The sequence below is a fragment of the Anomaloglossus baeobatrachus genome, unplaced genomic scaffold, assembly GCF_048569485.1.
Source record: "Anomaloglossus baeobatrachus isolate aAnoBae1 unplaced genomic scaffold, aAnoBae1.hap1 Scaffold_660, whole genome shotgun sequence".
Lineage (NCBI taxonomy): Eukaryota > Metazoa > Chordata > Amphibia > Anura > Aromobatidae > Anomaloglossus > Anomaloglossus baeobatrachus.
Window position 1 is genome coordinate 68,791 of NW_027445031.1, and position 14,893 is coordinate 83,683.

At 54.9% G+C, this 14,893-nt stretch overlaps 1 protein-coding gene across 2 annotated transcripts in view; it reads right to left on the minus strand.

Annotated features, from left to right (window-relative positions):
• Positions 1–4,340: 4,340 nt before the first annotated feature.
• The window catches only part of LOC142286516 (putative butyrophilin subfamily 2 member A3), a 29,478-nt gene continuing 18,925 nt past the window's right edge, over positions 4,341–14,893 (minus strand). The window contains exons 5-7 of one of the 2 annotated variants that reach the window (XM_075333368.1): positions 12,395–12,667; positions 9,960–10,054; positions 4,341–5,397 (exon numbers count right to left, since the gene is read on the minus strand). In XM_075333368.1, the coding sequence (XP_075189483.1) occupies positions 10,020–10,054; positions 12,395–12,667 (308 nt within the window). In that variant the 3' untranslated portion in view covers positions 4,341–5,397; positions 9,960–10,019. Of the gene's footprint in view, positions 6,608–9,959; positions 10,055–12,394; positions 12,668–14,893 lie in introns of both variants that reach the window. The other variant, XM_075333366.1, reaches the window with a different exon arrangement.

Here is a 14,893-nt window from a genome sequence, read left to right on the forward strand (position 1 = left end):
GGGATTCTGGAGAGTAGAGAGGTGACGTCTGGGCCAGACACTCTGGGATTCTGGAGAGCAGAGAGGTGACGTGTGGGCCATACACTCTGGGATTCTGGAGAGCAGAGGTGACATTTGGTCCAGACACTCCGGGATTCTGGAGAGTAGAGAGGTGACGTGTGGGCCAGACACTCCGGGATTCTTGAGAGCAGAGATGTGACGTCTGGGCCAGACACTCCGGGATTCTGGAGAGCAGAGGTGACGTCTGGGCCAGACATTCCGAGATTCTGGAGAGCAGAGAGGTGATGCCTGGGTCAGACACTCCGGGATTCTGGAGAGCAGAGAGGTGACGTGTAGGCCAGACATTCCGGGATTCTGGAGAGCAGAGAGGTGACGCCTGGGCCAGACACTCTGGGATTCTGGAGAGCAGAGAGGTGACGTCTGGGCTAGACACTCCAGGATTCTGGAGAGCAGAGAGGTGACGTGTAGGCCAGACATTCCGGGATTCTGGAGAGCAGAGAGGTGACGCCTGGGCCAGACACTCCGGGATTCTGGAGAGCAGAGAGGTGACATTTGGGCCAGACACTCCGGGATTTTGGAGAGTAGAGAGGTGACGTCTGGGCCAGACACTCCGGGATTCTGGAGAGCAGAGAGGTGACGTGTGGGCCAGACGCTCCGGGATTCTTGAGAGCAGAGAGGTGACGTCTGGGCCAGACACTCTGGGATTCTGGAGAGCAGAGAGGTGACGTGTAGGCCAGACACTCCGGGATTCTGGAGAGCAGAGAGGTGACGTCTGGGCCAGACACTCCGGGATTCTGGAGAGCATAGTGGTGACGCCTGGGTCAGACACTCCGGGATTCTGGAGATCAGAGAGGTGACGTGTAGGCCAGACATTCCGGGATTCTGGAGAGCAGAGAGGTGACGTCTTAGCCAGACATTCCGGGATTCTGGAGAGCAGAGCGGTGACGTCTGGGCCAGACACTCTGGGATTCTGGAGAGCAGAGAGGTGACGTCTGGGCCAGACACTCTGGGATTCTGGAGAGCAGAGAGGTGACGTGTAGGTCAGACACTCCGGGATTCTGGAGAGCAGAGAGGTGACACCTGGGCCACACTCCGGGATTCTGGAGAGCAGAGAGGTGACGTCTGGGCCAGACACTCCGGGATTCTGGAGAGCATAGAGGTGACACCTGGGCCAGACACTCCGGGATTCTGGAGAGCAGAGAGGTGACGTGTAGGCCAGACACTCCGGGATTCTGGAGAGCAGAGAGGTGACGTGTAGGCCAGACACTCTGGGATTCTGGAGAGCAGAAAGATGACGTTTGGGACAGACACTCCGGGATTTTGAAGAGCAGAGAGGTGACGTCTGGGCCAGACACTCCGGGATTCTGGAGAGCAGAGAGGTGACGTCTGGGCCAGACACTCCGGGATTCTGGAGAGCAGAGAGGTGACGTCTGGGCCAGACACTCCGGGATTCTGGAGAGCAGAGAGGTGACGTCTGGGCCAGACACTCTGGGACTCTGGAGAGCAGAGAGGTGACGCCAGGGCCAGACACTCCAGGATTCTGGAGAGCAGAGAGGTGACGCCTGGGCCAGACACTCCGGGATTCTGGAGAGCAGAGAGGTGACGTCTGGGCCAGACACTCCGGGATTCTGGAGAGCAGAGAGGTGACGCCTGGGCCAGACACTCCGGGATTCTGGAGAGCAGAGAGGTGACGCCTGGGCCAGACACTCCAGGATTCTGGAGAGCAGAGAGGTGACGCCTGGGCCAGACACTCCAGGATTCTGGAGAGCAGAGAGGTGACACCTAGGCCAGACACTCCGGGATTCTGGAGAGCAGAGAGGTGACGCCTGGGCCAGTGACTCCGGGATTCTGGAGAGCAGAGAGGTGACGTCTGGGCCAGACACTCCGGGATTCTGGAGAGCAGAGAGGTGACGCCTGGGCCAGACACTCCAGGATTCTGGAGAGCAGAGAGGTGACGCCTGGGCCAGACACTCCAGGATTCTGGAGAGCAGAGAGGTGACACCTGGGCCAGACACTCCGGGATTCTGGAGAGCAGAGAGGTGACGCCTGGGCCAGTGACTCCGGGATTCTGGAGAGCAGAGAGGTGACGTCTGGGCCAGACACTCCGGGATTCTGGAGAGCAGAGAGGTGACGCCTGGGCCAGACACTCCGGGATTCTGGAGAGCAGAGAGGTGACGTCTGGGCCAGACACTCCGGGATTCTGGAGAGCAGAGAGGTGACGTGTAGGCCAGACACTCCGGGATTCTGGAGAGCAGAGAGGTGACGTGTAGGCCAGACACTCTGGGATTCTGGAGAGCAGAAAGATGACGTTTGGGACAGACACTCCGGGATTTTGAAGAGCAGAGAGGTGACGTCTGGGCCAGACACTCCGGGATTCTGGAGAGCAGAGAGGTGACGTCTGGGCCAGACACTCCGGGATTCTGGAGAGCAGAGAGGTGACGTCTGGGCCAGACACTCCGGGATTCTGGAGAGCAGAGAGGTGACGTCTGGGCCAGACACTCTGGGACTCTGGAGAGCAGAGAGGTGACGCCAGGGCCAGACACTCCAGGATTCTGGAGAGCAGAGAGGTGACGCCTGGGCCAGACACTCCGGGATTCTGGAGAGCAGAGAGGTGACGTCTGGGCCAGACACTCCGGGATTCTGGAGAGCAGAGAGGTAGCTCTGAGGATCATCAGTGTAGAGGTGGTAGTGGAAGCCAGGGGATGATAGGACTTGTTCTATTGCCCTCGCCGGTTCTTCGCCCTCTCCATACCTTCCTCCCATTATCTCCACTAACTTCTATCAGCTCCGATCATTGCACAAAACGTGCATCATTGATATCAACAAATAAATTGATTCAAAGCATCAATTCAACTCAAATTTCACAAAGAAAAATATGTTTGCCCCAATCTCAACTTTTTCTATATTTTGTGATTTGATTTGAGTGAATCTGAGAAGGGGGTAAAAAAAAGAATTAAAAAAGCTTTCTACCCACTTGGCCCCACTGTCTACTGCTCCGGTTCAGTCGTCGTCTACAGCAGTCTATCCTGGTTTCATATCCGTACAGGCTGCAGACTGGAGATACCCAGCCGCCAACACCAGAGTCAGCCTGACAGCGTTATAGCAGTGTGCGACTGACTGCGCCCCGCTAAAAATAAAATATATCACTGAGTAGAATGATCCTGGCCTCCCTCCACCCAATTGTGCTCAACCAAGAATAGATAGATTTCTTCATGACAGCATCCACTTTCCGACTGTGGGAACAGCGACTATATGAAAAAGACCCGGGACAGGTCGAAGTATCTTCACAAATTTATGTTCCATTTGTTCCCATTCTTAGAATCTTAGAATGGAAGGGACCTCCAAGGCCATCGGGTCCAACTCCCTGTGAGTGCAGGTTTTTCTTAATCCTTCCAGCTACTGTATATGTTTCTCCAGCTTCCACTTGAACATTTCCATTGATGGAGAGCTCAGCACCTCCCGTATTAGCCTGGTCCACTCTCTGACTGCCCTCACTGCCTTCTGTGGTAGCTTGTTCCACTCTCTGACTGCCCTCACTGCCTCCCGTGGCCGCCTGTTCCACTCTCTGATGGCCCTCACTGCCTCCCGTGGCCACCTGTTCCACTCTCTGATGGCCCTCACTGCCTCCCGTGGCCACCTGTTCCACTCTCTGATGGCCCTCACTGCCTCCCGTGGCCGCCTGTTCCACTCTCTGATGGCCCTCACTGCCTCCCGTGGCCACCTGTTCCACTCTCTGACTGCCCTTACTACTTCCTGTGGCCACCTGTTCCACTCTGACTGCCCTCACTGTCTTCCATGGTTGCCTGTTCTACTCTCTGACTGCCCTTACTACTTCCTGTGGCCACCTGTTCCACTCTGACTGCCCTCACTGTCTTCCATGGTTGCCTGTTCCACTCTCTGACTGCCCTTACTACTTCCTGTGGCCACCTGTTCCACTCTGACTGCCCTCACTGTCTTCCATGGTTGCCTGTTCCACTCTCTGACTGCCCTCACTGCCTCCCGTGGTAGTCTGTTCCACTCTCTGACTGCCCTTACTGCCTCCTGTGGCTGCCTGTTCTACTCCCTGACTGCCCTCACTGCCTCCTGTGGCTGCCTGTTGCACTCTCTGACTGCCCTCACTGTCAGAAAGTTTTTCCTAATGTCTAATCTGAATCTACTTCCCTTTAGTTTCCTCCATTGCTTCTTGCACTTCCTTGTGCTAATGAGAAGAGGGTGGTTCCCGCTGCATTGTGACTGCCTTTCAGATATTTGTGGACCGCTATTAAGTCTCCCCTCAGCCTTCTCCCTAGTTCTTTTAGCCGTTCTTCATATGACATGGTTTGCAGACCTTCTACCATCTTGGTTGCTCTTCTCAGGACTTGCTCCAATATATCGATGTCTTTCTTGAATTGGGGCCCAGAACTGTACCCAGTATTCCAGGTGGGGTCTGACCAGGGACAGTATAGGGGAATAATGACCTCTCTTCATCTCGATTCTGACGCTCTCCACAGGGCATCTTGGCTCTTGGACAACTCTTCTGAGAATTATTTGCACTCATCTAGGTGAAATCTTGTGGGGAGCACCTGATCGTGGCCGGTTTATGGGGAAATGTTGTTCTTTCCTCTTTTGGATTTTGACCCCAACAGAGTTCACTGGAACCTTCAGCAGTTTAGAAATTATTCTGTAACCTAAGCCATCAGTAATAAGGTTGTGAAGCTCTAGAGACAGCTCACTGGTTTTACCCATCATGAGATGTTTCTTGTGTGATACCTTGTTATTGGCCATCAGTTGAACCTTGTGATATTATTTGTCACTCAGTGGCAGGATTGCTCTATAATTACTGATTTCAGCGGGTGTCAGGACTTTCTGTGGCTTTTTCCTCCTCTCTTTCTTCATGTGTTCAATACTTTTTCCCTGTGTCATTTCTCATTATTACACATAATGTAATTTATGGACATCTCTGGTGATTTTTTTGCCTGTGTGGATTGGATGGGATGTTACTAACATCTGGTGAGAAATTCATGTCACTAGCACCTGCAGAAATATATTGTTGACGTGTTCAATACTTATTTCTCCACTGTATCTATTTATCGATTATCTCAGTAATGGTAAAAGTAATACACGGCACAGATGACACAGATCAGCTTTATTTCATTCCACCTTTCAATCACAATGCCGTATATCAGGCCGCACATCCCTCCGTCCTCTCCATCCTCTTCGTCCCCTACGTTCTCTCCGTCCTCTACGTCCTCTTCGTCCCCTCCGTCCCCTCCATCCTCTCCTTCCCCTCCGTCCTCTTCGTCCCCTCCGTTCTCTCCGTCCTCTCCGTCCTCTTCGTCCTCTCTATTCCCTCCGTCCTCTTCGGGACCCTTTATTCACCAGGCGCCCGGCACAGATTGGATTGTCAGCTCTTGGGTCCTGTTGATGTTTTCACAAAAATTTGGTGACAAAAATAAACCAATGGAGCTAATTCTTTCTCGTCTGTCGCCCGTCTGGGGCTCGGACACTTCCCCGTAGTTCTACACGTTCATCTCCCGGGGGATTCACTCTTTTTTATTTTTATCTTTCTAATTTTATGATTTTTTTAAATGTTATTTCTCTTTATTCCACTCACAGTTTATGATCACATTGTAAATGTTACGGTCATTAAAAAACTTTGGAAAGTTCAGAAATTCCTGCCTGGTGCTGAATCAATACAGTAGGATCTGGTAACGTGCAATGCGTCACCCCGGCCATGTATTGCCCCGATCCCAGACACTGGAGGATCACGTCTCTCAGACACTAGAGCATCGCGTCTCTCAGGCACTAGAGGATCGCGTCTCTCAGGCACTAGAGGATCGCGTCTCTCAGGCACTAGAGGATCGCGTCTCTCAGGCACTAGAGGATCGCGTCTCTCAGGCACTAGAGGATCGCATCTCTCAGGCACTAGAGGATCGCGTCTCTCAGGCACTAGAGGATCGCGTCTCTCAGGCACTAGAGGATCGCGTCTCTCAGGCACTAGAGGATCGCGTCTCTCAGGCACTAGAGGATCGCGTCTCTCAGGCACTAGAGGATCGCGTCTCTCAGGCACTAGAGGATCGCGTCTCTCAGGCACTAGAGGATCGCGTCTCTCAGGCACTAGAGGATCGCGTCTCTCAGGCACTAGAGGATCGCGTCTCTCAGGCACTAGAGGATCGCATCTCTCAGGCACTAGAGGATCGCGTCTCTCAGGCACTAGAGGATCGCATTTCTCAGACACTAGAGGATCGCGTCTCCCCCAGAAAACCTTCTATAGCAGAATGCAGAAAAGTTACAAAGTGACAGAATATAATCCACAGCCGAGAAGAGGCGGAAAGTCACACGATTATCACAGCATATAAAGTGCGGTATATAAAGTGCGGTGCGGGGGCGACATATAGAAGATTGGAGTCTTCAGCTGCACGTCCTGATTACAGGGGTGTGAGGCCGTAGATTGTCAGCTCTGTGGGTTCATTGCTCAGTGGTGTGGTTATTAGTGTTGGGTATTATATATCGCAGTGGGCGGAGCTTGCAGTGAATGAATACAGGAGATGAGGATTTGCTGTAACACGAGAATCCAGTCCGACCGGAATCACCGGAATGTGCAGAAGAAATAAGAGGATTGTGACACCTGCAAATACAGACAAGGAATCAGAGGGGGAGGATATGTTATCAGACGTGACACCGCTCGCCACACTCTCCACAGACCCTCACTGCACCCTCCAACGCCCCCCCCGCCGCCCATCACTGCACCCTCCAAAGACCCTCACTGCACCCTCCGATGACCCTCACTGCACCCTCCGATGACCCTCACTGCACCCTCCGATGACCCTCACTGCAGCCTCCGATGACCCTCACTCCACCCTCCGATGACCCTCACTGCACCCTCCGATGACCCTCACTTCACCCTCCGATGACCCTCACTGCACCCTCCGATGACCCTCACTGCACCCTCCGATGACCCTCACTGCACCCTCCGATGACCCTCACTGCACCCTCCGAAGACCCTCACTGCACCCTCCGAAGACCCTCACTGCACCCTCCGATGACACTCACTGCACCCTCCGATGACACTCACTGCACCCTCCGATGACACTCACTGCACCCTCCGATGACACTCACTGCACCCTCCGATGACCCTCACTGCACCCTCCGATGACACTCACTGCACCCTCCGATGACACTCACTGCACCCTCCGATGACCCTCACTGCAGCCTCCGAGGACCCTCACTGCACCCTCCAATGACCCTCACTGCACCCTCCCACAACCTTCACTGCACCCTCCCACAACCTTCACTGCACCCTCCCACAACCCTCACTGCACCCTCCCACAACCTTCACTGCACCCTCCCACAACCTTCACTGCACCCTCCGAAGACCCTCAGTGCAGCCTCCGATGACCCTCAGTGCAGCCTCCGATGACCCTCAGTGCAGCCTCCGATGACCCTCACTGCAGCCTCCGATGACCCTCACTGCAGCCTCCATTGACCCTCACTGCAGCCTCCATTGACCCTCACTGCAGCCTCCAACGCCCCCCCGCCACCCATCACTGCACCCTCCGACGACCCTCACTGCACCCTCCGATGACCCTCGCTGCACCCTCCATTGATCCTCACTGCACCCTCTCACAACCTTCGCTGCACCCTCCGACAACCCTCACTGCAGCCTCCAAAGACCCTCACTGCACCCTCCGACGACCCTCACTGCACCCTCCGACGACCCTCACTGCACTCTCCGACGACCCTCACTGCACCCTCCGACGACCATCACTGCACACTCCAACGCCCCCCCCGCTGCCCATCACTGCACCCTCCGACGACCGTCACTGCACCCTCCGACGACCCTCGCTGCACCCTCCATCGCCCCTCCCTGCACCCTCCATCGCCCCTCGCTGCACCCTCCATCGCCTCTCGCTGCACCCACCATCGCCCCTTGCTGCATCCTCCATCGCCCCTCGCTGCACCCTCCATCGCCTCTCGCTGCACCCTCCATCGCCTCTCGCTGCACCCTCCATCGCCCCTCGCAGCACGCTCTAACAAATCTCACCTCACCCTCCGATGGGCCATCGCTGCACCGTCCCATAAACTTCACTGCACCCTCCAACGACCCTCGCCGCACCCTTCCACAAATCTCGCCGCACCCTCCGACAAACCTTTCTGCACCCTCCGACAAACCTTTCCGCACCCTCCGACGTCCCTCACCACACCCTCCGACGCCCCTCGCCACACCCTCCGAAAAACCTTCCCGAACCCTCCGACAAACCTTGCCGCACCCTCCGACGCTCCTCTCCGCACCCTGCAACGACCCTCGCCGCACCCTCCAACACCCATCATCGCACCCTTCATCACCCCTCACCGCACACTCCAACCAACCTCACTGCACCCTCCGATGGCCCATCGCAGCACCCTCCGGCAACCCTCGCCGCACCCACTGACGTCCCTCGCCGCACCCTCTGACGGCCCATCTCCGCACCCCCTGATGGCCTCTCGCCGCACCCTTTGTCGCCCATCTCGGATAGCCCATCGTCGAACCCTCCGTCACCCATCGCCGCACCCTCCGATGACCCATTGCTGCACCCTCTGTTACCCAAGTCCGCACACTGCGATGGATCATCCCCATCACCCTCCGTCACCTATCGCCGCACCCTACAATGGCCCCTTGCCGCACTCTGACATCATTGGCTGCTACCGGTGGATCTCGGTAGCTCCTGCCTGTGAATGTGCATGGTTTTCTTGCTGCCTGTGTGTATTCGTGGTGCGTAGCTGTATATAGTGTATATACTGTATAGATAGGTAGGATTCCCTGAGCGTCAGCCCCTGCGATCATTACTGGAGCCATATAATACCATATAGCATCCCTGCACTTTCACCAGCCGGGGTCTCCCCCACCCTACACATGCCACGCCCCCCCCCCCGGTGATCGGCTGTTCTCACCACTGAGCACCCGGACTGGTGAAGCCGCCTAGTTCCCGGCTGTTCTCACCACTGAGCACCCAAACTGGTGAAGCCGCCTGGTTCCCGGCTGTTCTCACCACTGAGCACTTGGACTGGTGAAGCCGCCTAGTTCCCGGCTGTTCTCACCACTGAGCACCCGGACTGGTGAAGCCGCCTGGTTCCCGGCTGTTCTCACCACTGAGCACCCGGACTGGTGAAGCCGCCTGGTTCCCGGCTGTTCTCACCACTGAGCACTTGGACTGGTGAAGCCGCCTAGTTCCCGGCTGTTCTCACCACTGAGCACCCGGACTGGTGAAGCCGCCTGGTTCCCGGCTGTTCTCACCACTGAGCACCCGGACTGGTGAAGCCGCCTGGTTCCCGGCTGTTCTCACCACTGAGCACCCGGACTGGTGAAGCCGCCTGGTTCCCGGCTGTTCTCACCACTGAGCACCCGGAGTGGTAAAGCCGCCTGGTTCCCGGCTGTTCTCACCACTGAGCACTTGGACTGGTGAAGCCGCCTAGTTCCTGGCTGTTCTCACCACTGAGCACCCGGACTGGTGAAGCCGCCTGGTTCCCGGCTGTTCTCACCACTGAGCACCCGGACTGGTGAAGCCGCCTGGTTCCCGGCTGTTCTCACCACTGAGCACCCGGACTGGTGAAGCCGCCTGGTTCCCGGCTGTTCTCACCACTGAGCACCCGGACTGGTGAAGCCGCCTGGTTCCCGGCTGTTCTCACCACTGAGCACCCGGACTGGTGAAGCCGCCTGGTTCCCGGCTCTTCTCACCTCTGAGCACCTGGACTGGTGAAGCCGCCTGGTTCCCGGCTGATCTCACCACTGAGCACCCGGACTGGTGAAGCCGCCTGGTTCCCGGCTGATCTCACCACTGAGCACCCGGACTGGTGAAGCCGCCTGGTTCCTGGCTGTTCCTGCAGTTTATTATTATACTGCAATCTATTGTGAAGTAGAAGAATTAACCCTCGACATTCACAGGCCGCAGAGTCAGGCTAAAAAATAATCACAAAATACCTCAAATGGGGGGTTCACTTACTTATTATAGTTGTAGTTCTATATTTGTGGCTGAAGGTCTGTGATCTTTACTCCTGAGCAGTCAGAGCTCGTCCACACGCACAGAGTGCGTCCCGTCTACGAACGAAGACAAAAACATCAAGGTCACAAACTACAAATTCTGCCAGACAAACCCAATATCTCCGTGGATTCTTTACAGTAAGAGCGGTCACACTGTGGACTCCTTACAGTAAGAGCGGTCACACTGTGCATTCCTTACAGTAAGAGCAGTCACACTGTGGATTCTTTACAGTAAGAGCGGTCACACTGTGGATTCCTTACAGTAAGAGCAGTCACACTGTGGACTCCTTACAGTAAGAGCGGTCACACTGTGGACTCCTTACAGTAAGAGCGGTCACACTATGGGTTCCTTACAGTAAGAGCGGTCACACTGTGGATTCCTTACAGTAAGAGCGGTCACACTGTGGATTCCTTACAGTAAGAGCAGTCACACTGTGGATTCCTTACAGTAAGAGCGGTCACACTGTGGACTCCTTACAGTAAGAGCGGTCACACTGTGCATTCTTTACAGTAAGAGCGGTCACACTGTGGATTCCTTACAGTAAGAGCGGTCACACTGTGTATTCCTTACAGTAAGAGCAGTCACACTGTGGACTCCTTACAGTAAGAGCTGTCACACTGTGGACTCCTTACAGTAAGAGCGGTCACACTGTGGATTCCTTACAGTAAGAGCGGTCACACTATGGGTTCCTTACAGTAAGAGCGGTCACACTGTGGATTCCTTACAGTAAGAGCGGTCACACTGTGTATTCCTTACAGTAAGAGCAGTCACACTGTGGACTCCTTACAGTAAGAGCGGTCACACTGTGGACTCCTTACAGTAAGAGCGGTCACACTGTGGATTCCTTACAGTAAGAGCGGTCACACTATGGGTTCCTTACAGTAAGAGCGGTCACACTGTGGACTCCTTACAGTAAGAGCGGTCACACTGTGCATTCTTTACAGTAAGAGCGGTCACACTGTGGATTCCTTACAGTAAGAGCGGTCACACTGTGTATTCCTTACAGTAAGAGCAGTCACACTGTGGACTCCTTACAGTAAGAGCGGTCACACTGTGGACTCCTTACAGTAAGAGCGGTCACACTGTGGATTCCTTACAGTAAGAGTGGTCACACTGTGGATTCCTTACAGTAAGAGCGGTCACACTGTGGACTCCTTACAGTAAGAGCGGTCACACTGTGCATTCCTTACAGTAAGAGCGGTAACACTGTGCATTCCTTACAGTAAGAGCAGTCACACTGTGGATTCTTTACAGTAAGAGCCGTTACACTGTGCATTCCTTACAGTAAGAGCAGTCACACTGTGGACTCCTTACAGTAAGAGCGGTCACACTGTGGACTCCTTACAGTAAGAGCGGTCACACTATGGGTTCCTTACAGTAAGAGCGGTCACACTGTGGATTCCTTACAGTAAGAGCGGTCACACTGTGGATTCCTTACAGTAAGAGCAGTCACACTGTGGATTCCTTACAGTAAGAGCGGTCACACTGTGGACTCCTTACAGTAAGAGCGGTCACACTGTGCATTCTTTACAGTAAGAGCGGTCACACTGTGGATTCCTTACAGTAAGAGCGGTCACACTGTGTATTCCTTACAGTAAGAGCAGTCACACTGTGGACTCCTTACAGTAAGAGCGGTCACACTGTGGACTCCTTACAGTAAGAGCGGTCACACTGTGGATTCCTTACAGTAAGAGCAGTCACACTGTGGATTCCTTACAGTAAGAGCGGTCACACTGTGGATTCCTTACAGTAAGAGCAGTCACACTGTGGATTCCTTACAGTAAGAGCGGTCACACTGTGTATTCCTTACAGTAAGAGCAGTCACACTGTGTATTCCTTACAGTAAGAGCAGTCACACTGTGGACTCCTTACAGTAAGAGCGGTCACACTGTGGACTCCTTACAGTAAGAGCGGTCACACTATGGGTTCCTTACAGTAAGAGCGGTCACACTGTGGATTCCTTACAGTAAGAGCGGTCACACTGTGGATTCCTTACAGTAAGAGCAGTCACACTGTGGATTCCTTACAGTAAGAGCAGTCACACTGTGGACTCCTTACAGTAAGAGCGGTCACACTGTGGACTCTTTACAGTAAGAGCGGTCACACTGTGGATTCCTTACAGTAAGAGCAGTCACACTGTGGATTTCTTACAGTAAGAGCGGTCACACTATGGGTTCCTTACAGTAAGAGCGGTCACACTGTGGATTCCTTACAGTAAGAGCGGTCACACTGTGGATTCCTTACAGTAAGAGCGGTCACACTGTGGATTCCTTACAGTAAGAGCGGTAACACTGTGGATTCCTTACAGTAAGAGCGGTCACACTATGGGTTCCTTACAGTAAGAGCGGTCACACTGTGGATTCCTCCATCCCGTCCCGTCCCGTTCTATACGGTACCTGTGATGACTCCTCGCGCAGATCTTTTCAGCCGTCCCTCTTGGACGTGGCACAGGACCTGTTCATTTTCCTTAATGTCATATTCCAGGACGGACTCCACCTTCTTCCGTCCATCACCCAGATGGGCCACATTGAGGCTTCCGTACTTGGATAGATCCTCCCCGAATGGAGTGATCCACTGGATCTGAGGCACGTGGTACACACCTGTGGTCAGACATTTCAGCTGCCGCTTCTCCGTCAGCAGAGTAATGGTGGGGGAATTTGCATCCAGGTCTGAAAACAATGAATATTTCGTCATCAATACGGAGAAATTCTCATGTGTCCTACAGATGGACCGCGCCGTGCTGGCAGGAGACGGTGCGTACAGCTGAGGCTGTGGAGAGATGGAGACCGTGACCCAGGAGCAAGGACGGCCGGGGTCCAGGGACATCCCCGAGACACTGCAGGGAGATGAGGACCACCGAGGAGGCGTCTCAGGAGCCACAATGTGTCCGGTCCCTTCCGGATATTATGACAATGGAAGTGACTGGAGGGAACGTGCGTCCCATTGTCGCTGTATAACACTGTAATAATGTAGCAATCGTTATGATATTGTTCTATTGTATCAGCTTTATGCTGTATATTTCATTCTGGGTATAAACATTGCTTCTTACACTCTGTTGTCTGTATTTTCTCCTAAAATCTCCGTACTTAGGGAAGCGGCTGGAAAAGTCCTGGATGGGAGGAGGATGTCACTGAGGAGCATAGCACCAGTGATGGACGTCCCGGGATCAAAGATTCCAGCCACAGGAGAAAACTGCAGGGTTATTTACTGGGACCAGAAGAGCTGGGTGGGGCTGAGCGCTCACATACAGTACCTCCAGCCCAGGGTTCGGTGGGGCTGAGCGCTCACATACAGTACCTCCAGCCCAGGGTTTGGTGGGACTGAGCGTTCCCATACCTCCAGCCCAGGGTTCGGTGGGACTGAGCGTTCCCATACCTCCAGCCCAGGGTTCGGTGGGACTGAGCGTTCCCATACCTCCAGCCCAGGGTTCGGTGGGACTGAGCGTTCCCATAACTCCAGCCCAGGGTTTGGTGGGACTGAGCATTCCCATACCTCCAGCCCAGGGTTTGGTGGGACTGAGCGTTCCCATACCTCCAGCCCAGGGTTCGGTGGGACTGAGCGTTCCCATAACTCCAGCCCAGGGTTTGGTTTGGTGGGACTGAGCGTTCCCATACCTCCAGCCCAGGGTTTGGTTTGGTGGGACTGAGCGTTCACATACCTCCAGCCCAGGGTTCGGTGGGACTGAGCGTTCCCATACCTCCAGCCCAGGGTTTGGTGGGACTGAGCGTTCCCATACCTCCAGCCCACGGTTTGGTGGGGCTGAGCGCTCCCATACCTCCAGCCCAGGGTTCGGTGGGGCTGAGCGCTCTCATACCTCCAGCCCAGGGTTCGGTGGGACTGAGAGCCCCCATACCTCCAGCCCAGGGTTCGGTGGGACTGAGCGTTCCCATACCTCCAGCCCAGGGTTCGGTGGGACTGAGCGTTCCCATACCTCCAGCCCAGAAGTTTGGTGGGACTGAGCGTTCCCATACCTCCAGCCTAGAGTTCGGTGGGACTGAGCGTTCCCATACCTCCAGCCCAGGGTTTGGTTTGGTGGGACTGAGCGTTCCCATACCTCCAGCCCAGGGTTCGGTGGGACTGAGCGTTCCCATACCTCCAGCCCACGGTTTGGTGGGGCTGAGCGCTCCCATACCTCCAGCCCAGGGTTCGGTGGGACTGAGCGCTCCCATACCTCCAGCCCAGGGGTTTGGTGGGACTGAGCGTTCCCATACCTCCAGCCCAGGGTTTGGTGGGGCTGAGCGCTCTCATACCTCCAGCCCAGGGTTTGGTGGGACTGAGCGTTCCCATACCTCCAGCCCAGGGTTTGGTGGGGCTGAGCGCTCTCATACCTCCAGCCCAGGGTTCGGTGGGACTGAGAGCCCCTATACCTCCAGCCCAGGGTTCGGTGGGACTGAGCGTTCCCATACCTCCAGCCCAGGGTTTGGTTTGGTGGGACTGAGCGCTCTCATACCTCCAGCCCAGGGTTTGGTTTGGTGGGACTGAGCGCTCCCATACCTCCAGCCCAGGGTTCGGTGGGACTGAGCGTTCCCATACCTCCAGCCCAGGGTTTGGTGGGGCTGAGCGCTCTCATACCTCCAGCCCAGGGTTCGGTGGGACTGAGAGCCCCCATACCTCCAGCCCAGGGTTCGGTGGGGCTGAGCGTTCCCATACCTCCAGCCCAGGGTTCGGTGGGGCTGAGCACCCCAGCATGTAAAGGAATGTAAAGGAAGAGCTGGGGGAAATACAGTACAATGACTGAAATCCCAGCGGTCAATGTCAGTCAATCATTTAAATCCACCTTCCCACCTGTTTGTTTTCCAGCTATCTCTGCCCTTCGAATCCAGAGCTGTCAATCAAAGTAGAGGAGTGTGGAGATAGAGGGGAGCAGGTAGGTGGGAAGGTTCCCTGTAATGTGT